This window comes from Mustela nivalis, assembly GCF_964662115.1.
Source record: "Mustela nivalis genome assembly, chromosome: 6".
NCBI lineage: Eukaryota > Metazoa > Chordata > Mammalia > Carnivora > Mustelidae > Mustela > Mustela nivalis.
Genome location: NC_139025.1, coordinates 76976128 through 77002050, shown reverse-complemented (window position 1 = coordinate 77002050; position 25923 = coordinate 76976128). Strand labels below are relative to the sequence as shown.

General features: G+C 35.7%; 1 protein-coding gene across 1 annotated transcript in view; it reads right to left on the bottom strand.

The window, feature by feature from the left end:
- TRPM7 (transient receptor potential cation channel subfamily M member 7) overlaps positions 1 to 25923 on the bottom strand; it is a 112000-nt gene that overhangs the window by 51713 nt on the left and 34364 nt on the right. The window contains exons 7-17 of the mRNA XM_082734765.1: positions 25556 to 25727; positions 23383 to 23557; positions 22294 to 22417; positions 20082 to 20154; positions 18208 to 18308; positions 10859 to 10993; positions 7810 to 7863; positions 3272 to 3412; positions 2826 to 2960; positions 1969 to 2249; positions 62 to 290 (exon numbers count right to left, since the gene is read on the bottom strand). Coding sequence (XP_082590891.1) covers positions 62 to 290; positions 1969 to 2249; positions 2826 to 2960; positions 3272 to 3412; positions 7810 to 7863; positions 10859 to 10993; positions 18208 to 18308; positions 20082 to 20154; positions 22294 to 22417; positions 23383 to 23557; positions 25556 to 25727 — 1620 coding nt within the window. The remainder of the gene's footprint in view (positions 1 to 61; positions 291 to 1968; positions 2250 to 2825; positions 2961 to 3271; positions 3413 to 7809; positions 7864 to 10858; positions 10994 to 18207; positions 18309 to 20081; positions 20155 to 22293; positions 22418 to 23382; positions 23558 to 25555; positions 25728 to 25923) is intronic.

The window sequence follows — 25923 nt, the reverse complement described above, 5'->3', positions numbered from 1 at the left end:
TCTAGGCTAATTCCTCTTTTTATCTAATCACATACTTTGTATAATTGTTTCTAAGTTATACCTTGTACCAGGAATTTTTCCTCATATTCAGCCTTCCCATCCACATATCAGATAACAACATCTGTGTACAGGTGTGAGCTACAAAAGGTCTAAGTCTTGAAGAGACTGCTAACTTGAGGCAGGTGGAATTACTCCAGTTTTTCAGTTCATAAGTGAGCAATTTCATTGCCATGGTTTCATCTTGTCTGAAGGATTGTTCTAGTAATTCAACTGCTAGTTGACCAAAATCACTATCAAAAGATAAAAGCCAAAACATTCGTATTACCAAACTGCAGTTCTAGACACTATTTTTATAAAATTTCATAACATTTTATATTTAATGTTTATATTTAATATAATAACATTTACATTTAATATTTTAACATACACTCAGGGAATTATAAGGCATTAGAATCATAATGGCTCTGTTTCCAGATATCTGTTACTAGGCAAATGTCACAAAATATTAAAATATGTCACATTAAGAACAAGTCTGAAAAGGTAACTACAGAGAATTTTCCATTGGTCTTGGAAATAAAAACTCCAGTCTCACAGGAAACCCAAACTGGTAACATTAAGGTGCTCTCTATAAAAACTCTTATTTATATAGTATTTCAAACACAGGGGTGCCCAGGTGGCTCAGCTGGTTAGGTATCTGCCTCAGGCTCCGGTCACGATCCCAGGGTCCTGGGATGGAGCCCTGTGTCGTCAGGGATCCTGCTTCTCCCTCTCCTTTCCACTTGTGAGGAGTTCTCTCTCACTACCTCTGTTGCCATCTCTGTCTCTTTCTCAAATAAATAAATAAATAAATAAATAAATAAATAAAATCTTTTTAAAAATAAATAAAAGAGGTTTGGTACCCAGTAGAAAGAAAAATGTGAATAGATACTAACCTAATCATAAAAAATATCTGAATCTTAGATCCCTAAAGTTAAGTGATCATATGATCCCTGCTTGAGTTGGTTTTATTTATTTATATATCTGACACAGAGAAAGAGAGAGAGAGACACAGAGAAAGAGTATACAAATAGGGGGAGCAGTAGGGGGAGAGGGAGAAGCAGGTTCTCCAGTGAACAGGTAGCCCAATCAATGTGGGGCTTGATTCCAGAATCATGACCTGAGCTGAAGGCAGATGCTTAACTGAGCCACCCAGGCACCCCTCCCTGCTTGAGTTATTTTCAGTAATAACACTAACTCTCTTCCAAAGACAGCCCATTTTGGGAGAGGTAAGTCCTATTTTCTATCATTAAGCTTCCTACAAACCATCTTTCCAGCTTAATATTCCTTATTACCCTAAGCGTAAACATCTGTGAACTGTTTTACTCTTCCATAGATGTACATCCACCTTCTGAAATGACCTTCTGGTTGAATTCAATTCATTTTCTTAGAACACAGCTCAAAAACCTTACTTTCTTCTTTTCTTTACCACTTCAAATGGAACTTTTAATCTAATTAATTGCTAGTTTGTGCAATTATTAAAACTGACTTCTGGCATTTCTTCTTTCTTGCCAAAATATTTAACTCTTGAGTTGTAAACAGTAACTTCTATTTACATGCATAAACAGGAAAGTTTCCTTCTGAATTTTAAGAATTACCTAATAAATTTTGGGGTGCCTGGGTGGCTCAGTCAGTTAAGCTTCCAACTCCCAATTTTGGCTTAGGTCATGATGTCAGGGTTGGAAGATCAAGCCCAAGACTCGCCCTAGTCCACGCCCCAGTGAGAAGCCTGCTTAAGATTATCTATCTTCCTCTCCCTCTCCTCACTCGCTCTATTTTCAATAAGAAAAATAAATAAATATTACCTAATACATTTTAATTGTGCCAAGAAAATTATACCCATATATATCCATTTATTGCATGACACTATAACCTCCATTTAAACATGATCTTGTATTTCTTAAATGTTTGAAATGATAAAATATAACTTACTTAGAATACTGTTTCAATTCCTCTGAAGTATCATCTACAAGGTCACTCTGCTTTGCTTCATAGGCCATTGAACGATAGATCTTACAGGCTACTAAGGCTTTAGCCATTGATTCTTCACCATGCTGCCATAAAAACCGGGCCATGACCTGTCTCTTCATAAGGCAAGCCCAAATTAACAGTTCATTAAGTGGATAAGGAAAGCGCTTGGTTTCTGGATCATCAATATCTACAATTTCATCTTTGGCTCTCTTCTTCTTTCCTTCTTCAACAGCTGTATCAATCTTCAAGGAAAAATAAATGTTTAAGATTCATTATAATAAGGCCATATGACATTAATGCGAGAATTTTTATAGTCTCCTTTTACATTTTCTTCAACTTCATAGAACTGCACAAATCAAAATGGCATAAATTTTATATACTTTATTACAGCTCAGGTTTTATAGAAATGGGATTTCTAAAAAAACAAAAAAAAAACAAAAACACTGTAATAAAGTTCTCCAAAATTAAAGGGCCTAAATATTTGAACTAGTATCTGATAAGACATAATTTTAATGGAAGAACAGTATGCCTGAAACACTTACCTTACATGTTGTTAATCAAGTTAAAGTGGAATAAAAGGAGGCACTTAAGCATTTATCAAAACATGTACAAATTTTTATTATAGCTAAATATAAAAAAACCTGATAGAATTGTTAACTCATAATAAATATCTTTCTGTAGATGGCAAACTGAATAATCAAAGATGTATCCAGAAACAAAAGTTCATTCTTGCTAAAACAAGTAGTTTTCTGTTTCATAAATACTAGTAAATTAGATAGGAACAAAATCCAGAAAAGGTAAAATTTATGTGAACATACCTTTGGTCGATAGGGCTGTGCCGTTTTAATGAAATGATTGTGTCTCATTTTTTCCTTTTTATCTGCCCTATTGCCAAAAGATTCATGACTCTTACGCAACTGAGGAGTGCTGCTGGAGGTATTTCGGCCAGACCTCTGAAAATGAAAGTTTATTAAGTTTTTACAGCTTTAAAAATACCGATGTCATAAAAATTCAAGAATTCATACATATGTACAAATGTGTTTATACACACAGAGGAAAAAAATGGATTTGGATTTCAATTCAAATAAAAATATTTCTATGTAGTTTTACAGTTGAAAATATCGTATTTTAAGATGCTACTTTCACCATTCTAAGAATATCAGTAATTTTAAACTTTTAAAGTATATGAGTTTTTAAGAATTTTTAGCTTATAAAGTATACAATGCAACGTACATATATAGACTTCCCCCAAAATACTACATACCCGATTATTTCCACCAAGACTATTATATATTAATCGAAAACGTTTCCGAGTATAGGTGCATCTATAGGTTCCTCCCATAAGATATTCAATAACAAGTCCTATATCGATTAGGGTGATCTTATATCCTGGAGGAAGATTCCCCTGGAAACAAAACATTAGTTTTAAATAGGATATTTCTCAATATTTCCAAGCATGCCTAGAAATACACCTACTCTCCAAAATAAATACCAAATATTTGTTACAGGAAGCTGGGGTTGCCAGCAGCTATCTTTACAGGAGAAGGAAGTAACTTGTTTCTCATTTCCTTCTGTAAAAAGAGGGGATTCTGCAGTTTTAAAGTCACAAAGGTATGCCCAGGACAGAAGTATGGCTTATAGCAGTAAGATCGTTCAATCTTTCCACTGTCCTAATACTTCACATATAGAAGCAAAGAGCTTCCAAGAGCCAAGTACTCTATTTTCACTGGCACATTATCATAAATAACATTTCCCTGCAAAAACAATGCTATAAATGTTAATTATGTTTCTAGACAGGCCCAAAAGTACTTGTAAGTATTTTTTAGCCAAAACTGTATTGGTTATATTATACAGTACACAAGTTTCTATAGCCTCATCTAAGATTTAAACCGCCACTTAGAACACTGTGTAGACTAAGAGTTCATTCTCCCAGGGCAACAATTTTTTGGAACTTGAGCCATTTGTGAGTTTGGAAGAGTGCCTGTTCAGAATCAAATATTTGGTTAATCTCATTAAATAATCTTAAAAGGGTTTAATCATTAGGTAATTTACATTTATCAACCAATTCTGCCCTCCTACCATCACCGTTCTTTCCATTTCCCTAATTATAACTTCATAAAATTAGTACTTAAAAAAATTTTTTTTTAAGATTTGAGAGAGCACATGCAAGTATGCACGCGCATACAGTGCAAGAGCGGGGAGAGGGAGAAAGAGAATCTCAAGCAGACTCCATGCTGAGTGTGGAGCCTGATGCAGGGCTGGATCTCATGACCCTGAGTTCATGACCTGAGCCAAAATCAAGAACAATCTATCTTTACAAAATGGATACTTAACTGACTATGCCACCCAGGGGCCCCTAGGTGCTGCAGTACTTTAAAAAATATTTATACCTTTTATAATTTGGTTTCATCTGTGAAGTTTTAAATTTCTAGATACTTATATTCCTTAAATCTCTGATTTGAAATTAATCAAAAAATATTTTCGGATGCCTGGGTGGCTCAATCAGTTTAGCGTGGCTCAGGTCATGATCCCATCAGCCTGGAATCAAGTCCTGTGTCCAGCTCCCTGCTCAGTGGGGGCTCTGCTTCTCCTTTTCTTCTACCCCTGCTTATGCTTTCTCTCTCATATAAATATTTAAAATACACTTTTCACCTTAAATGCAAGATTTTTCTTTTTATTTTGTTTTGAGCAACCTCAAAATATGCTTTATGAATGAGGATTATCATGTATGTTTTAAGTTTTCTTTAAAAAATTTTTGACAAATCAAAACCACAATGAGATATCACCTCACACCAGTAAGAATGGCTAAAATCAACAAGTCAGGAAATGACAGATGCTGGCGAGGATGCGTAGAAAGGGGAACCCTCCTACACTGTTGGTGGGAATGCAAGCTGGTGCAACCACTCTGGAAAACAGCAAGGAGGTTCCTCAAAATGTTGAAAACAGAACTGCCCTATGACCCAGCAATTGCACTACTGGGTATTTACCCTAAAGATACAAACGTAGTGATCCAAAGGGGCACGTGCACCCGAATGTTTATATCAGCAATGTCCACAATAGCCAAACTATGGAAAGAACCTAGATGTCCATCAACAGATGAATGGATCAAGAAGATGTGGTATATATACACAATGGAATACTATGCAGCCATCAAAAGAAATGAAATCTTGCCATTTGCGACAACATGGATGGAACTAGAGTGTATCATGCTTAGCGAAATAAGTCAAGCAGAGAAAGACAACTATCATATGATCTCCCTGATATGAGGAAGTGGTGATGCAACATGGGGGCTTAAGTGGGTAGGAGAACAATCAATGAAACAAGATGGGATTGGGAGGGAGACAAACCATAAGGGACTCTTCATCTCACAAAACAAACTGAGGGTTGCTGGGGGCAGGGGGTTGGAAGAAGGGGGGTGGGGTTATGGACATTGGGGAGGGTATGTGCTTTGGTGAGTGCTGTGAAGTGTGTAAACCTGGCGATTCACAGACCTGTACCCCTGGGGATAAAAAATATATGTTTAGAAAAAATAAAAAATTTAAAAAAAATTTTTTTTGACAAAAAAAATTTAAAAAATAAATTTAAAAAATTTGACAAAGGGGTGCCTTGGTGGCTCAGTCACAAAGCGTCTGCCTTTGGCTCAGGTCATGATCTCAGGGTCCAGGGATCGAGCCCCGCATCAGACTCTCTGCTAAGCAGGAAACCTGCTTCTCCTTCCACACTCCCTCTGCTTGTGTTCCCACTCTCACTGTCTCTATCTCTGTCAAATAAACAAATAAAAATATTTTTTAAAAAATTTGAGAAATACCATGATATGACCCCCTTAAATGGGAAATACTTAAATTAAGGGAAATAACATGAGTTACTTAAAAAAAAATATGATAAGCAATTTCTCAAACTATACAAATACTACTTACAATACTCCCTTATTAATTTGAATCAGAAAATAGTCAATTACTGCTTTACTTTGGGATTTTTCACTTTCAGAAATAAAAAAACTTGACTTATTTAGTATAGCCAACAATGTAAAAATAGTCAATCTATAACAAATCTCTTACTTGTTTCTAGAATTAAAAACAGTATAGTTCCTACTGCTAACCCACATTAAGTAAAGCATAATGCAAATGTGTTTTAGAAAACCCTGGACTGAAGGTTTCCCCATCACTCAAGCTTTCGGGGGGGAAAAAAAGCCTTAATTATTTTAACAACAACCAAAAAAACCACAGTTCAATGTGAAATGTCCAGAATAGGCAAATCCATACAGATAAAAAGTAGATTAACAGTTGTCTAAGGCAGGAGAGTGGCAGGAAGCAGAGAAGAAAGCAGGAATGGGGAGTGAATACTAATGGGGAGTACAGGGTTACTCTAAAATTAGATTGTAGTGATAGTTGCAAAACTGTGAATATACTAAAAGCCACTGAACTAAACCCTTTAAATGGATCAATTTTATGGTATATGAAATGTTTTAATAACACATTAAAAAACTGAATTAAAGAAAATATATTTTAAATATAATAAAGTCTAGGTTCTTCCCATGGGATCTTAGTTTAGTATTAAATAAATGACAAAACAAAAAATTAAAACAGAAAATGATATTTCTATTTTAATTTTTCAGTTTTTTAATAGTACACTCCATTTAACAGCAAGTAGAAGTATGAATGGAGAACTCTAGAAAACAAACATTTTAGTTCAGAAACTAAAAAATATTTCTTTTAATTAAATGATTATCTTTTCATTTAGGAAAGCAAAACTATTAGATACCAGTATTTTAAATGACTGTAACATTTTTAATAAATGTCTAAAACTGGGATGCTTGGGTGGCTCAGTGGGTTAAAGCCTCTTCCTTCAGCTCAGGTCATGATCTCAGGGTCCTGGATCAAGCCCCACATCGGGCTCTCTGCTCAGCAGGGAGCCTGCTTCCTCCTTTCTCTGCCTGCCTCTCTGCCTACTTGTGATCTCTGTCTCTGTAAATAAATAATAAAATCTTTAAAAAAAATAAGTAAATGTCTAAAACTATGAATTCACAGAGGACCCCAACAGAAGATAAGGGGGATATTAGTATAACAAATTTGGTCACCACAGGATGGCTTTAGATCACATAACAGTGTTGTCTATTTAATCACAGTCAGTATGGATATTAAGAGAGCATTCATGGATGATTTCAACATTTCAGCATTTTCCCTGGCAAAATATGCCATGAAGATCACTATCCAGTGTTTCCTTCAATGTGTTTACTCAATATTTTTTTACAGGTCAAGGTAACAAGTTTCTTTGGAACACAAAGAAAGATACATTCTATCAATGATCTTTCTTTATGGACAATGAGTATCATGAAATTCATCACACTCAATCTCAGAAAACCAGAAACTCAGGTAACTTGGTCTTATTTCATAAACTTTTCTTTTACTTGATTTCTGATATATTATGCTCTTTACTTCCATGTCACCACAGATTTAGCCCCTATTTTATCTTGTTCTAAAAAATGTCATTTTATGGGGTACCTGGTAGCTCAGGGGGTTAAGCCTCTGCCTTCGGGTCAGGTCATGATCCCAGGGTCCTGGGATGGAGCCCAACATTGAGCTCTCTGCTCAGCAGGGAGCCTGCTTCCTGCCCCACCCCCAACCCTGCCTGCCTCTCTGCCTGCTTGTGATCTCTGTCTGTTAAATAAATGAATAAAATCTTTTTAAAAATGTCATTTTATTGCTATTTTTAAGGTGTACAATATTTAAATGTGTTTTAGAAACAGATGAAATGTAACCAATTTTTAAAATAGCATTTTCAAAAATAAAAAGAAACTCTTACCTGTTTGACATCTCGAACAAGATGAAATAGCATTGGATTAGTTGGACCTTGTTTCTTTAAAGAGAAAAAAATTAAAGCAAACTATTATTTTTCTTCTAAAATAATATAACACCTTTTTTGTTACTTATAGGACTTTATGAACCCTCCTGCTCAAATTACATTGTTTTTCAGCTAAACAAGTTCTGTTCACAAAATGGAGCAAAGAAAAGATAAACCATTTCATATTGTCATACTCACCTTTAATTACATGTATAATTTAGGTTATGTTTTATTTGTACAAAAACACAAATTTTAAATCTCACAAACAAACTGGGGCACCTGGGTAGCTCATTCGTTAAGTGTCTGCCTTCAATTCAGGTCATGGTCCCAGGGTCCCGGGATCTAGTCCTACATCAGGCTCCCTGCTGGGCGGGAAGCCTGCTTCTCCCTCTCCCATGGCCCCTGCTTGTGTTCCCTCTCTTGCCCATGTCTCTCTCTGTCAAATAAATAAAGTTTTTAAAAAGTAAATAAATAAATCACACAAACTTTGCAAGCTTTTAATCCTATCTTTAATTTACATTTCTTTCATTGATAACTGAGCTGTAGGGGCGCCTGGGTGGCTCAGTGGGTTAAAGCCTCTGCCTTCAGCTCAGGTCACGATCCCAGGGTTCTGTGATCAAGCCCCACATTGGGCTCTCTGCTCAGCAGGAAGTCTGCTCCCCCCTCTCTCTCTGTGCCTGCCTCTCTGCCTACTTGTTATCTCTGTCTCTGTCAAATAAATAAATAAAATCTTTAAAAAAAGAAAAAAAAGAAAAAAAACGATTAACGGAGCTGTACCATCTTACAAAATTTTTTTAAAAATTTATTTACTTGAGAGTAAGAGAGCATGAACACAGCAGAGAGAAATGGAGAAGACCCTCCACTACTTTGTTACATAATCCTTTAACCTTAAAAAAAATTTTATCAATAATTGATGCTGATAAGTATCATCTTAATAACTCTGAGTTACACAATTAAGAAAGTTACTTGCCTTGCTAATGGGATCAATTTTTATTTTTTATTATTTTTTATCTGGTTTACATTTCAGGGATTAAACCTTATTACTTCAGCACAATGAATAATCCTTTTAATTTTTTTATCCATTTTCTAGAAAGAGCAGAATGCTAACAAAGTTCAATCTAATTCTGTTAGATACTATTAAAAAAATGGGGGAAAATAAAGATATACTCCCTACTCAAAAAAAATCTACAATCCACAGAGAAGATATAAATTGTCCTCAACTAACTATGCCGATGGATTCATGGAGGCAGTCGTATGGCATTAGAACTACATTCTAAATAATGAATAAAATACCAGTAAGTAGAAAGTAGCTGAGAGAAAAACACACACCAGCAGTGTGTAAAAAGAAATGCTTTTTTTAAAAGTTTGTATTTTGGGGAAACAGTATGTAGGCAACATAACTGAAACATCTAGTATGGGAAGATGGGTTGGGAATAAAAGGCCAATTGATAAGAGTTAGCTAGGGCAAAATATCATAAGCTGAAGAAATTTGGAAATCGAGCTAAGGGCTTGGGTATTATTCTATACACATTGGGGAGCTATCAAAAAATTTTTAATTGGGGTACGCCTGAGTGGCTCAGTGGGTTAAGCCGCGCCTTCGGCTTAGGTCATGATCTCAGGGTCCTGGGATCGAGTCCATCGGGCTCTCAGCTCAGCAGGGAGCCTGCTTCCCTCTTCCTCTCTCTCTCTGCCTACCTCTCTGCCTACTTGTGATCTCTGTCAAATAAATAAAATCTTTAAAAAGATAAAAAATTAAAAAAAATTTTTTAACTGGGGAAAGATACGGTAAAACATAGGATTATAATAACTAATTTAAAAATAATTTGAATAAAAGACAAGGAGATTAGATTACTGAAGTGGTATGACTATTACAAAAAAAGTACAAAGACATTAGGAATGAAAAGGAGGAGATAAACAGGCAGAAACTGATGAAAGAGCTTTGCAATGAAGTCAAAGTTGGAAAGCAATGATTTGTTAATAGTTTACCTCAAAATATAATACAATTATATTAATGTTGTTAACAAGGGCAGTATTTAATCTCTCCAATGCTAGACATGTGAAATGAGAAAAGCTTTGTCAAGGTAATAGTTTTCAGGAGCTCTTTAAAAAAAAAAAAGGAAAATGGTATGCAAGTTAAAAGGTGGATACCACAAGGTCAAAATCATGACCTGGGTGGCTCAGTGGGTTAAAGCCTCTGCCTTCGGCTCAGGTCATGATCCCAGGGTCCTGGGATGGAGCCCCGCGTCAGGCTCTCTGCTCGGCAGGGAGCCTGCTGCTTCCTCCTCTCTCTCTCTGCCTGCCTCTCTGCCTACTTGTGATCTTTGTCTGTCAAATAAATAAATAAAATCTTTAAAAAAAAAAAATCATGAACGTAAAAAACAAAAAGGAGAAAAGAAAAAAACGTGTAGTTTCTCCTTTAAGAACAGGCATAAAAAAGAAAAGAAAAGACATCAAAAGAAGTTTGGTGTAACAAATGATTACCAAGAGGAAAAAGAAGGAAATATAATAACTGTAATTAAGAATCTGATCCTAGGGGCACTTGGGTGGCTCAGTTGTTAAGCATCTGCCTTCCGCTCAGGCCCTGATTCCAGGGTCCCAAGATAAAGCCCCACACTGGGCTTCCTGGTTGGTGGGAAGTCTGCTTCTCCCTCTCCCACTCCCCCTACTTGTGTTCCCTCTCTTGCTGTGCCTCTCCCTCTGTCAAAGAAATAAAAATCTTAAAAAATAAAATCTGATCCTATGGTTTTAAAAGGGGGTGAGAGGAAGGAATGGAAGACAAGGTTAGTAACAATTTACTTCCTTCCTATGCGACTATGGTGACAGGGAAAATCTCCAGAAACAAGGAGAGAGTTTCAGACTGTCAATCCACCCTAAGACTAGCTTTACTTCTTCCAAGTAACAAGCAAATCATTAAAGGTTTTAGCAGTAAAACTGGGTATGTTCAAGCAAAATGACACTTGCCAAAGGTGATAAAGCCTTTAGTCAACAAAGAATTTTAACATACACTTACTGTGTTATAAAGTTCTTCCAGTCTAGGAATGGTAAGGAATTTATGCATGCTTACTCCATTTTCAATAAGAAGTTTCACAAATGCAACTCTATCCATTACAAGAGCATCAAGCATAGCTTGTTCCAAGGACCCAACCTAAAAGAATATAAATGTTAATTAATATGTTTCATAGTCCAATTACATAAACAGTTCTAAATACAAGTCCTTATTTTTCCTTAATGGTTTTAGAACAAAATTGAAAAGATGCAAAATAGGGGCTCTGGGGGCCCAGTCAGTTAAATGTCCAACTTTTGATTTTGGCTTGGGTCATGATTTCAGGGTTGTGAGATCAAGCCCCGCAACTGGCTCTGCGCTGCATGTGGAGCTTGCTTAAAATTCTCTCCTTCCTCTGCCCCTCCCCCACCTCAAAAGAAAAAAAACCACACACAAAATAGTAAAAGGCAAGGACTTAAGGTATAAAAAGAATAGCAGAAAAGACCTCTACAGAGCAGCATTCCCCAAAGAACATTTCATAAGCAGTATTTCTGCAAGAGAGTTACATAGGGATTAAAAAAGAGAGAGAGAGAATCCATCAAGTAAATTTAGGGGAAAAATACCTTAGAGCAACAGTTCTTAATGTTTAGGAAAGGTTTCTTTGGAGGGATCATTTCAATAACTGGGGGCGCCATTACTAATGTTCAAAGGATACCAGACAATTTCACTCAAACGGAACTGTCCCATATCTCACACAATTTTGTTATCCTGTTAGATGTTCATGAATAAAAATGCAATAGTTCTGCTTTACATATAAACACAAAGTATTGTCATGGTTTGTTTTACAAAATGAACTTTCAAAAAATACAACTACCATATAAATTAGGTAAGATGGTACTTAGCCTTCTTTAGAACTTTAACAGAAATTATTCACTATTAGAGAAAAATTACATCTCCTAATAGGAACACCATCTGTGCTGTTTGAGTTTAATGTAACACATGTGTATCAGTCAGCATTTACAAGCTGTACCTTTCAAGTTTTTAGGGACTCTTTATATAGATTTCAACAAGCTCTGAATCAAATGCTATTAAATTAGTGGAGACACAAATATAGAGATTTCATTAAGTATTGTTAATAAGGGGTATTTTATTAATAGAACATAATATATTTAATGTTAATATACTTTATACATATGCCATATGATAAGAGAAAACTTTGTGGTGAAAAATCAGTATCAAAACGATTGTTTTTTTTTTTAACCTCTCATTTTTCAATCTTACTCTGTCTTCAGAAGTTTACTAGACACCTGCACAATTTCTATAGACTAGATCCTACAACATTTCTCCAACCTATCCCCTATTTTCATCATTCAGCAAAGGATTTGGTCACAAGATCTTCTGAAGGATACAGACTAAATGCAAACCTTATACATGATAGATTTTCAAGATGAAAGATCTTTTTGCTGCAGTATTTTTTTTGGCACTTGGTTCTGTGTCATAACAAGGGAAATATTATAGCACTGCACTTAAAGATGAGGCCAAACTAATTAGTAACAATGTAAAACATTTTTTTATTTTCTCATACTGACAACTGGTAATTAATCATGGCATGTTATTCCTCTTAGTTAAGAGTCTGTATCACATACAAATAATTCTGATAAGTTATTTCTTATTCTACATTAACTATTTTTACTCTAATTCTTATTTGGCCTTCTTCCTCTTTCCTTGGTCCTGTACTTGTAGTAGGTGTTTTTCTGCTCCCATGGAGTTTAAGAACCAACAACATTCCTATAATAGTGTGCATCACAACTGCAGGATTTATACTGATTCTACATAAAGTAAGTGCAAGTATCTAATTACTTATGCCATCTATATGTTGCATTCTTAAGCACCTCTGCACTGAGTATTTTTATTACAAATCACTTTGATTTGTCTTTATTACAATAGGGCATTAGATTGCCTTTTAAAGTTTGTATAGAAAGGACTCAATGAAACTCAATTTTCATATAATATAAAGGTCGTAGGGCACCTGGGTGGCTCAGTGGGTAAAGCCTCTGCCTTCAGTTTCGGTCAAGATCCCAGGACCTGGGATCGAGTCCCGCACTGGGCTCTCTGCTCGGCAGGGAGCCTGCTTCCTCCTCTCTCTTTCTCTCTGCCTGCCTCTCTGCCTATTTGTGATCTCTGTCTGTCAAATAAACAAATTAAATATTTTAAAAAATAATAATATTAAATAAAAATGTCATAACAAAACTGATATGTTCTATCTGAATTGAACAAAAATAAGTGTTCTATCTGATTTAGGTTTATAACCATTGCCTTAAAACAATAAAGCCTGACAAAATGTCCACATCTGAGAAAAAAAAATTTAAATAAAAAGTATCTATTTTGTTCCCCATTTCTTCATATACTCAGTGCATTCTGAACTCCCCAAAAATGAAGAGTAAAACAATTATGCTGCAAATTCCAGCATGAAGGAAAGCACAAAATCAAATAGATAATACTGTGCAGAACAAATCCACAAGATAAACCACATATACATAGAAGATATAGGCTTTGTCCAAGCCTTTACATGGGAGATTAAAAAACCCAATGAAACTATTCATGAGAACAAAAGGTTGGTTTACTGTTACAGTTTTGCCACAGCTGATTAACATTAATTTTTTTCCTCTGAGTTCCTGTAAGAATGGAAGTGACTAATTATTCTTTTTTATTATTTATAGGAAACACATTTCCATGGTTTAAAAAAATAATAAAATACCAAAGTGATATAAAAGGAAGCTTTGTCTTCCCTGGCTCTCTCTCTACAAACATACGCCATAGTAACAGTTTTTAGAAAGGTTCTATGACAACATAGTGACTGTAGATACACCTGAATGTATGTTGATAAACAGAATTTGCTACAATGAAGTTCATGCTATGTACACTTTTCTGTAATTTTCTGTTTACATTTTGTAGATAGATAAGATCTAGCTTATCCTCTATAAAAGACTGGGTAAAATAATCCAAGATGGGGATGAACATTTATTTTGCCAAGCTTCCTAGTGATTCAGACATGTAACAAAAATTTGTCAAGTGTTTACTATGCCAGTCTGTGAATATAGCAGGTTAACAAAAATATTATTTTTTAATATTCCTGCTTCTATAAAATTTGCTTTCTAGGACTAGAAAGAGAAAAAAATAGCTAAGATATACGATGATAAATGTTAAAGGAAAAAATGGCAAAAAAACACAGAAAATGCTGTCACAGGGGAGTACTATTAAAGTAGGGTGGATGGGCGCCTGGGTGGTGAAACTGGTTGAGACACTGACTCTTGGTTTCGGCTCCAGTTGTGATCTCAGTATCAGGAGATGAAGCCCCCAGTTAGGCTTTACACTCAGCATGGCATCTTCTTGGGATTCTCCCTCCCTCTCTTCTCTGCCCTATCCCGACCCACACCCTGGTGCTCCCTCCCTGTCTAAAGTAAATAAACCTAAAATAATAAAATTTAAAAATAGGGTGGGGACACCCAGGTGGCTGAGTCAGCTAGGTGTCTGCGTTGAGCTCAGGTCATGATCCTGGAGTCCGAGGATCAAGTCCCATATTGGGCTCCTTGCTCAGCAGGGAGCCTGCTTCTCCCTCTGCCTTCTGTTCCCCTTGCTTGTTCTCTTGCTCTCTTTCTGATGAATAAATAAATAAAAATCTTAAAAACAAAACAAAACAGGGTGAACCATAAAAGTCTAATTGAGAAGAACATGTTTGATTAGAAACCAGAAAAAGAGGGGTGCCTGGCTGGCTCAGACAGAAGAATATGCAACTCTTGATCTCGGGGTCACGAGTTTGAGCCCCACACTGGGTGTAGACATTACTTAAATAAATAAATATTTTTTATAAAAAGGAAATGGAAAAGAAAAAAAAAAAAGAAACCAAGTCCAGGTAGGCATCTAGAGCAAACTGTTCCAGAGAGAAAAATCGGCAAGTATCAACATGGGGGGAGCATTCTTGGTATCTTTGAAGAACATACCAATTTATGGCGACATAAAAGAGTGCAAAGGGAATAGTATTAACATGTAAGGTTAAGAGAGGTAGTAATAGGGCAGAAGATATGAAGCCCTACAGGCCACCATTAGGGCCCTGGATTATGATCTGCATAAAAGAGATGTGATCCATCTTTTGTCCAGAGGGAGAGGAACAATGAAAACATGGAAACCAAACAGGATGCTACTAAGCAATATAGAAGGGTGATAGTAGAATGGACCAGGATGATTAAAAAAAAAAAAAAAAAAATTGGGTGTTTTGAAAGTAGATCTGAAAACATTTACAAATGGAATTGGACTAGAATATATGAAAAAGAGAAAATTAAAAAATGACACTAAGGTTTCTTATCCCCCAAACTGGGAAAAGGTTGCTGCCATTTAGAAATATTGGAAAGAACACAGAAGGAACCGGTCTAAATATCTAAGATAACATTGTAATGAATTCTCTTGTACACAGAGGACTATTTCTTTTTTTCCCTTCCACCCTCCCTCCCTTTCTTCTTTTAACCTTTTGACCCTCTTCATCCATCTTCCCCATTTCCCCACCCCTAATCTAGTCTATCTATAAGCTTGATTTTTCTTTTTTACTTCCACATATAAAAGAAATCATATGGTATTTTATTTCACTTAGCACAGTGATCTCAAGGTACATCTATGTTGTTGCAAATGGCAAAATTTCACTCTTTCTTATGGCTGAATAATATTCCATTATATATATACACAATTTCCTTACCCATTCATCTAGCAAGCCAAAAAACAATGAATGGATGAAAGAAACCAAGACTCATCACTTATATGATGCCTGGAAGAGACTCACTTTAGATGTAAAGCCATAGACTAAAATTGAAGGGACAGAATAAGATATTCCATACAAATGGAAACCAAAAGACAGATGGAATACTTTTCTCAGACAAAACAGACTTTAAAACAAACACTGTAATAAGACAACGCATTACATAATAAGAAAGGAGTCAATCCAACAAGAAGATACAAGATTTGTAAATATTTATGCATCCAACCCAGGAGAACCTAAATATATAAAATATTAAAAGACACAAAGGGAGAAAGAGATAGCAATACAGTAATGGTAGGATACTTTAATATTCCCCCCCTCCCCATCTATTTATGATAGATAGATCACCCAGACAGAAAATCAGTAAGAAAACACTGGCCTTAAATGGACTTAACAGTTATTTACAGAACACCCACATCCAAAACCAAAGAACACTTATTCTTGCCATGTGAATATGGAATATTTTTCAGGATCATATGGTAGGCTATAAAACAAATCTTAGTAAAATTAGGAGGACTGAAATCGTATCAATCATCTTTTCAATGGTATGAAACATACAGTGGCATGAAACCAGAAATTAGTTATATGAAAAAAAAAACCTGGAAAATTTACAAATATGTGAAAATTAAAAACATGCTATGAACAACCAATGAGTCAAAGATGAAACAAACAAAACAAAAAATACCTTGAAACAATTAAAAATGGAACTACAACATACCAAATTTGTAGAATGGACCAAAGTAGTTCTTTTTTTTTTTTTTTAAAGGTTTTATTTATTTATTTAACAGAGATCACAAGTAGGCAGAGAGGCAGGCAGAGAGAGAGGGAGAGGGAAGCAGGCTCCCTGCTGAGCTGAAAGCCCAATGTCAGACTCGATTCCAGGATCCTGAGACCACGACTCGAGCGGAAGGCAGCGGCTTAACCCACTGAGCCACCCAGGCACCCCGACCAAAATAGTTCTAAGAGGAAAGCTAATAGCAATAAATGTCTACCTCAAGAAATCTAAAAAGTCTCAAACACCTAACTTTACACCACAAGGAATAAAAAAAAGAATAAACAAAACCCATAGTTAGAAGGACATAACAAAGATTAAAATAAAAATTAATGAAATAGAAACTAAAATAACAAGAGAGAAGATCAAACTAAGAGCTGATTCATTGAAAAGATAAACAAAAGGTTGAAAAACCTGTAGTTAGACTCACCCAAAAAAAAAAAAAAGGAGAGGACTCAAAATCAGAAATAAAACAAGAGATGTATGGGTAATACCACAGAAATACAAATGATTATAAAAGACTACTATGAACGATTATACACTACAAAATTGAGACAACTGGGCCTTGGATGGCTCAGTTGGTTAAGTTGCCTTCAGCTCAGGTCATGATCCTGGGGTCCTGGGACTGAGCCCCATGTCAGGTTCCCTGCTCAGCAGAAGTCTGCTTCTCCCTCTTCCTCTACCCCTCCCCATTGATCACACTTTCTCTCTCATGTTCTCTCTCTCTCTCTCTCAAATAAATAAAATCTTTAAAAAAAAAAAAAGAAAGGACAACCTATGGGCTCCCTGCTCTGAGGGGCCTGCTTTTCCCTCTCCTTCTGCCATTCCTCCTGCTTGTGCTCTTTCTCTCTCAAATAAATAAATAAAAGCTTAAAAAAATTGAACAATCACAATGAAATGAAAATGTGAACAGACCAATTACTAGTAAGAAGACTGAATCAATAATCAAAACCTACCAACAAATAGGAGAGCAGAACCAGACAGCTCACTGGTGAATACTACCAAACATTCAAAGAAGAATTAATTCCAATCCTCTTAATCTCCTCCAAAAAATACAGGAGAAGGAAACTCTCCCAAATTTACTCCTTGAGGCTAGCATTATCCTGATGCCAAAATCAGATAATAACCCAAGACCGGGCGCCTGGGTGGCTCAGTGGGTTAAGCCTCTGCCTTCGGCTCAGGTCATGATCTCAGGGTCCTGGGATCGAGCCCCACACATCGGGCTCTCTGCTCAGCAGGGAGCCTGCTTCCCTTCCTCTCTCTCTGCCTGCCTCTCTGCGTCAAACAAACAAACAAACAAACATCTTTTAAAAAAAAATTTAAAAAAAAAAAAAAAAAACCCAAGACAATTACAGGCCAATATCCCTGATAAACACAGATATACAGGCACTATTTCTTTTCTTTTTTTTTTTTTTTAAAGATTTTATTTTATTTATTTGACAGAGGGAGATCACAAGTAGACAGAGAGGCAGGCAGAGAGAGAGAGAGAGGGAAGCAGGCCCTCTGCTGAGCAGAGAGCCCGATGCGGGACTCGATCCCGGGACCCCGAGATCATGACCTGAGCCGAAGGCAGCGGCTTAACCCACTGAGCCACCCAGGCGCCCCTACAGGCACTATTTCTAAGACTTCTTTCATTTCTAGGATCCTAAATGGATCTGGATATTAGAGAAATGTTAACTAAACGAATTCTGCATTTTAGGCAGGCATAAAATGTCAAGTTAGATCACAGTTCCAGCAAATACTTTATTATCACACAGTATGATTTAATTACATAGTGTATGTAGATTATTTACATACCAGCCACTGCTGTCCATAAACAAACACGTGATTTTTGGCAATGTCAACTCTATCCCATGCCAACGTAAGGATGAGCTGGTCAAATGCAGATGCATTAGTGCCTTATTGAATAAAGAAAACAGTTGACAAGTTCAATTAATTTATCTCCATTAAAATGTAAACACTTGTGAATTCTCCCTCTTCCCTTTTAATTAACTCACACAGCTCATTTCAGTCACTGTTCAGAGGTAGCCTGTCTCAGAGAGATAAGGTTATCCCAGGGCTGAGGGCTTCTATTTTCCAACTACAGAAAACACATAGCCCTCATTCATTCCAAACAATTCAGAATGCAGAACAGTAATAAAGCAAAGATGATCTGTTTCCATCACAGAGACAGTACCCTGTTAAGATTATGAAAAACACACTTACAGGTGCTTTTCTGTACATTTATAAATTCATATAAATACTTTAAACTGTCTAAGCAAAAGTGATACTATTCAAACTATTTAGTAGCCTACTTTATGCACCTTATCATCATACCTTAGTTTTATAGAACAATGCATACAAATTTATCTTACATATATATTAATAATACCTTTTAAAGGTGAAATAAGTTGCTTCAACAAATACTCTAATAGACATTCAGGTTATTTTTAATTTTTTATTGAGTATATTTTCATGCACATGCTTGATTATTTAAACAGGATAATTCTATAGAAGCCAAAATGCTGGGTGAAGAATATATACTTTAAAACTTTTGATATACTGCCAAAATATGCTCCAAAAAGGTGATACCATCTATCAATGGTTTAAGAATACCCAGTAGCAAAGTAAAATGCTTCCATATTAAGATTCACTTTGTTTTAATTATAATATTGACCATCTTTCCATATTTTCCCCAAGCATTTATATTATTCCGCTAACACCTTTTACATAAATTCTAACTCGTTTTTCCATGAGGTATTCATCATCTTACTAATTCATTAATAACAACTTTGTGGTGCCTCAGATTCCTATTCCTTAATTTCTTCATTTATAAAATGAGGAGATAAAAGTAAATCTGTCTTTTCGGGTTGTTGTGAGATTAAATGATAAAACAGTATAAACAGTGGCTAGCAGAAAGAAGTATATAGCAAATATTAGGTGTTCTCGTTTTATTTTTTGTATATATGCAATCCCATATATCATTTCTGGATTTTCTATTACTTATTATGTCTTGTTCCCAAGATGTACATATATTTTATTATAGTATTTTTAAAATGTTAGATCTACTGGCAATTTATCATGCTCTAGTATTCGGCAAATTCTTGTGAATGACAACAGCATAGTGTCCTCTTGCTCTGCGCCTGCCACTTCACTGGGTACTTGGAACATTCAAGTACCCACCCAGATGGAACACAGTTTCAGCTTCTAATTTTTAGAAAGATTTTTCACTGTAATTCTGTTTATCATTTGGATGTCTCTGGCAAGATGAGAGGACAACACAGTTCAATGTGATGTGCACTGACCCTCTGGTCCTCAAAGATACCACTAGCTTTCTTTCCAAACTTCCTTTCAGAATGAAAACAGCATGTTTTAGAATGCTTTAATTTCTATCAATCAAGACCCCATTATCTTTAAACACTTGCTTTCAGCCAATTAAAAATGTGAAACATTCTTAATACTGTAATTAAATGAGTCTGGTGACAAAAACCCTGCTAGACAAAAATTTTTTTAATTTCTACAAGACAAAAACAAAAACCCATTTACTATCACAGAAAGCTACCACTGTGCCTTCCACAAAGAACAATTATTGAAAAATTCAGTCCCAAACATTCACCTATACTGAAAAGTCCTATCTTATATAAATAGGCTATAAATAAGATATTAAAAATTTAAAAATTCTTAAACCTTACCTTTAAGCAGTGCAGTAAGTATTGCTACATCTATATCTTGATGTTCATCTGATCCAATGTGGAAAACCGTGATCTAAAGATCAATTCATAATATTATACCTTTGTATTTTCAAAGCTAAGGCTTAAGGTATATAAAATAAAAAGTAATTTCAAACTACCTGGGAGATAAAGTTTTTTGGGGGTTTTGATCAGAAATTACTTCACTTCAAACAAAAATCCCCACAAAATTTAAAAAAACCTATCATTTACCAAATAAAAATGGTAAGTATCCTAAAATTATTTAGTTTAACCTTATATTCATTTCTTGACCTATCTTAGGTCCTTTACTAGAGTAAGCAACTTATGGCCTAAGACTACAGATTATGTGTCTGGGTAAATCCTGATGTTCTTTCTACAGAGTGAACATTTAATTCAAATTATATATATATATATATCTGTGTGTGTGTGTATTCTTGAATGAAAAATGTTTTCTTCAATCCTTTTACTGGAAATTTCTTTCAATTATTTTAAGTAAAATGCCACTTGAGAGGTTTTTATCTAGTAACAATCTTCATAAAGTGAAAGACTATTATAACCCCATACACACTTTGCAACTTTATTGTGTACAAAAGGAAATGCATGAGAAACAGATCAAACCATGTCATCATCTACCTATCATCACTGTTAAAAAATTTTATCTCTGAAAATTAAAGCTTAGATAACTGAAATTAAGCAACACTGATCTTTAATTTAATTTGAGCAATCAATCAGAGTAAAATAAACTTTTTTCCAAATATATTCTTCAGGGTTTTTTTTAGATCCCCCCCCCCCCCCCAGTAATCTCTATACCCGTAGCTCGAACTTACAACCCTGAAATCAAGAGTTGCACTGCTCTACTAACTGAACCAGCCAGGTACCCCTCCAAATATATTTTCGAGAAGCCAGAGAGAGAGAAATACTCTACAGTTTTTCCTTGATTCTAGATATACTCTGTTGAGGCCTATTTATAAACTTTCCCTGAAACAGAAGTGCAATCTGTGTCTTAATACCATATAAAAACCATAATCCTTCTCTGATATCACTCTGCTTGAACAAAACAATAAATAACATCTTTTTTTTTTTTTAAAGATTTTATTTATTTGACAGACAGAGATCACAAGTAGGCAGAGAGGCAGACAGAGGGCAGGGGGGGAGCAGGTTCCCTGCCGAACAGAGAGCCTGATGCGGGGCTCGATCCCAGAACCCTGGGATCATGACCTGAGCCGAAGGCAGAGGCTTTAACCCACTGAGCCACCCAGGCGCCCCAATAAATAACATCTTTACCTGGTTAAAAATATTTTACAAAATTTTAAATCCAAATTAAAAACAAAAGTATTTCAGGGCGCAAGAGTCGCTCATTTCATTGGTTAAGTGTGCAATGCAACTGTTGGTTTTGGCTCAAGTCATGAACTCACAGTTGCAGTCACAGGATCGAGCCGCAGGATGGAGCCCCACATAGGGCTCCAAGCTCAGTGCAAATTTTGCTTCGGATTCTTTCTCTTTCTCCCTCTCCCTCTTCCTCTGCCCCAAAGCACTCTCTTTCTAAAATAAATAATTTTTTTTTTTTTAATTTGAAAGAGAGAGAGAGAATGAGACAGGAGAAGGTGAGAGGGAGAAGCAGACTCCCCACGGAGCTGGGAGCCCTATGTGGCACTCGATCCCGATACTCCAGGATCATGACCTCAGCTGAAAGCAGTCACTTAACCAACTGAACCACCCAGACACCCTAAAATAAAATCTTTAAAAAAAATATTGGGGTGCCTAGGTGGCTCAGTTGGTTAAGTGACTGTCTTCGGCTGAAGTCATGATCCTGGAGTCCCGGGATTGAGTCCCACATCACGCTCTCTGCTCAGCAGGGAATCTGCTTCTCCCTCTGACCCACCCCTTCTCGTGCTATCGCTCTCTTAAATAAATTTTAAAAATCTTTAATAAAAAAAAAGTATTTCGGGGCACCTGGGTAGCTCAGTGGGTTAAAGCACCTGCCTTCGGCTGGGGTCATGATCTCAGGGTCCTGGGACTGAGCCCCACATCGGGCTCTCTGCTCAGCGGGGAGCCTGCTTCCTCCTCTCCCTCTCTCTTCCTACTTGTGATCTCTGTCAAATAAATAAAATCTTCAAAAAAAAAAAAAGTATTTCACCAATTTATAACATGTTTTGAATGAAATAAAAAGTCTTATTCGCTGGAATCTACTTACAAGCTCCTTTCTTTTCATGCACTCCATCAATGTCTGAAATAAATGAACTGCTTCACTCTGGCCAAAGTTAAATGTCTTTTTGATGGTTGAAATAATATCGGGTTCTGCTGCATCAGGAAGATTGCTGGAGTGAGAGGAAACGTAACTTAATTCACTGATTTCAATTTCTATTATCTGTAGAATCTAATATGAAGTATAAGTGAATCTATGTAAGACCTTTAGAGACAATGTATTAATATTAAATACTTGACCCTAAGTGAAATATTGTCCCTTATGAGACTCCCAACTATAAGTCCTATGGGGCAAAAATAAACAGGAGTTGTTTTTCTCTTTAAATTATTTTAAAATTGTTTAACAAGGCATGTGTTGCAACAGCACCACTCACATTTTGTAAGATACTCTTTAAAGATAACTTTAAGATATTAGGGTGTATTAAGAAATACTTTGCCAAGATGTCTTACACATGAGCACATTCATATTTTTCTCTTTTCCTCAACAGGTAATATATTTATATGGCTCAAAAATATGGTATTAAACATAAAAATGAAAATTCATTGTGAAAGTCCTTCCTACTATCTTCATCCGCCCAGTTCCATGTCAACTGCTTTCCTTTTTCCATGTATATACTTTGGTAATTTCCCCAAATCGTCCACAGATAACAACACTTCTTCACTACAAACTATCGTTACGTAGATACACCATAATTTATCTAGCATTCTTGACACATTCTATTTTGTTCCAGTCTTTTACCTTTATAAACATCGTAATGAGTAACTTTCATGTTTTTAAAAATGTATTTTACATGTATGAAAAAGTATATCTGTATAAACAATTCCTAGAAATGGAACTAAGGGGTCCAAAGATATATGCCCTGTATGACAGATTTTGCAAAACTGTCCTCTATGTAGACTGTTATACTTTAATTCATCCCAATAATGTATTAGATAAGCTATTTCCTCAAACTATAATAAGGTATTATACTAAACTTTAAATTTTCATGTTCATAAAATGATGAAATGAATCTAATACTCTGAAAACCACAAGCCTCTATACATAGCTATTGAAATCTTTTTGTAATCACACACTTACCCTCCCTCTTCTGTTTGTTTATGAATATATGCTAGGAGATCTGCAGCTCTGCCCGTTCCTTCACAAACGACGACTGGAACAGGAGGACTTTCTTGAAGATATTCTAAAACTGTGAGGATAACATTTGGCCCGCCCTCAAATATAAGTGCCACCACAGGGACACCTTGTCCAATTCCTTAAAAAAACAAAAGGTTATAAGATATTAGGCAAAATACAGTAATTTAATCTTGTTTTTTACTTAATCAAAACACAAAATAAAAAGCCAAAATAAAATTTCTTATAAGACTGTGTTGACTTCATTGCAAGCATTCAACATGATAGCAATCTAGTGTAAGTAAATCAAATACCAAGTGAAGTCTGTTCTAAATGACAAAGTTAGAAGATAAAATATATAATTAAGACGCCCCAGAATTTACATTCACTGAAAAGTAAAAATTATTTTGTATATTTCACTCATTGAAATCTTCACAAGAAATTTTTAACACCGGGACGCCTGGATGGCTCAGTCGTTAAGCATCTGCCTTCGGCTCAGGTCATGATCCCAGGGTCCTAAGATTGAGCCCTGCATTGGTCTCCCTACTCAGCGGGAAGCCTGCTTCTCCCTCTCCCACTTCCCATGCTTGTGGTTTTTTTTTTCTCACTGTGTAGCTCTTTTAAATAAATAACTTAAATCTTCAAAAAAAAAAAAAAATTTAAAGGTCATGCACCTTTTAAAAAAAAAAAAGAAAGAAAGAAAGAAAGAAATTTCTAACACCAATTCGTTTTTTAGTTCGTTTTTATTATTTTTTTTAAAGATTTTATTTATTTATTTGACAGAGAGAGATCACAAGTAGGCAGAGGCAAGCAGAGAGGAGGAAGCAGGCTCACCACTGAGCAGGAAGCCTGATATGGTGCTCGATACGGTGCTCGATCCCAAGATGCTAGGATCATGACCTTTAACCTTATGGTTAAACCATGAGGCTTTAACCCATGAGCCACCCAGGTGCCCCTTTAGTTTGTTTTTAAAGATTTTTTTGAAGTAATCAATGGGGCTCTTACACCCCAAGATCAAGAGTCACATACTCCACCAAGTAAGCCAGCCAGGCACCCCTAGTTTGCTTTTCAATAATGAATGAGTTGAACTTCTAGTGTATATTTGTTTTTATTCACTTTTAAAATGTGTATTTCAGATTTCAAATGCACTGAAACATTAATATAGAAGTTAACAAGAGAGTCAGGATTACATAAATGGAACGGATCAATAAAATCTAGGACCTCTTCAAGAATGACAGAGAAGACTTAGTGAAGAATACCAATTTTTGTTTTTACAATAACCTGCAATGCAGTGAGAGAATCTGAAATACAAGTAACTGTAGGATTCTAAAATGGTCCTGAATTTTAGGAGAGGATATGACTCCATCATATCTGAATGCATCACTCTATAATTTTGTATTTCTATTTCATTTTGTCAGAGAGCCCACCTTCTTGGCGTCCCAGGATTATAAAATTACTTCTCTTTGAAAGAAAAATCTAGATGTTGAACCAGAAGTATGACTGTGGTTGGAACAGAAGACAGGTGTCAAGAATACTAACTTTCAAGACTTATCTACTGGGGATCCTGGGTGGGCTCAGTGGGTTAAAGCCTCTGCCTTCAGCTCGGGTCATGATCCCAGGGTCCTGGGATTAAGCCCCACATCAGGCTGTCTGCTCAGCGGGGAGCCTGCTTCCCTCTCTCTCTGCCTACTTGTAATCTCTGTCAAATAAATAAAATCTAAAAAAAAAAAAGACTTATCTACTAAAGCATGATACCTATTCATGTTATAAACTTTAAACAAGATGATTCTTACTTTGCAATAAAGTATTCTTTTTTCCTATTCAATCTTGAATTTCATGTATTAGAATATATCACACATTACGAGTATTTCTGAAATCCTTGGGCTGCAACAGGATTAATTACATAGCAACAGAGCTTCCAATGAACCTCTGTGGCTTTGAAATTAGTATCTGAGTACCCTATTTGGCCTCAGACTTCTTGCCCTAAGTCTATTTTGTTTAACATCAGTCATTTTTGTCATTTTGTATGTTGTCTTGCTACAAAAGGAAATGAGCACTTTAAAGAACCTTTTTAGAATGTTACTGGCCATTAATATACCTAGAATAATTTCAACAATAACAAATTTATAAGTTCCCTTACTAGCATGAATTCTTTGCTGATTAATAGTTTTTTCAAGTTCTCTTCTCAATCTGACTTCTGCCCCATACTTTCCAACAGTGCCATCATCCACCAATATGAAATGGGAATGCAGATTATTCAGAACATTCAATTTGCTCAGAGGGTTCAACAAGGTTTGATAAGGAGCAACCACCTAAAAAAGACCAATTATAAGAGTTATAGAGAAAATATAAACTTTGAAATAATCTGTAAAGGAAAGTAGGAGGTAAAATTCTATTTACAATATAGTAACAAATAGAAAATATAAAAAAGTATGTCAAAAAGCACAAGTTTTCAACCCAGCTGATGATTAATCAATAATGGGACAGACCATACAATTGTATTTCAAA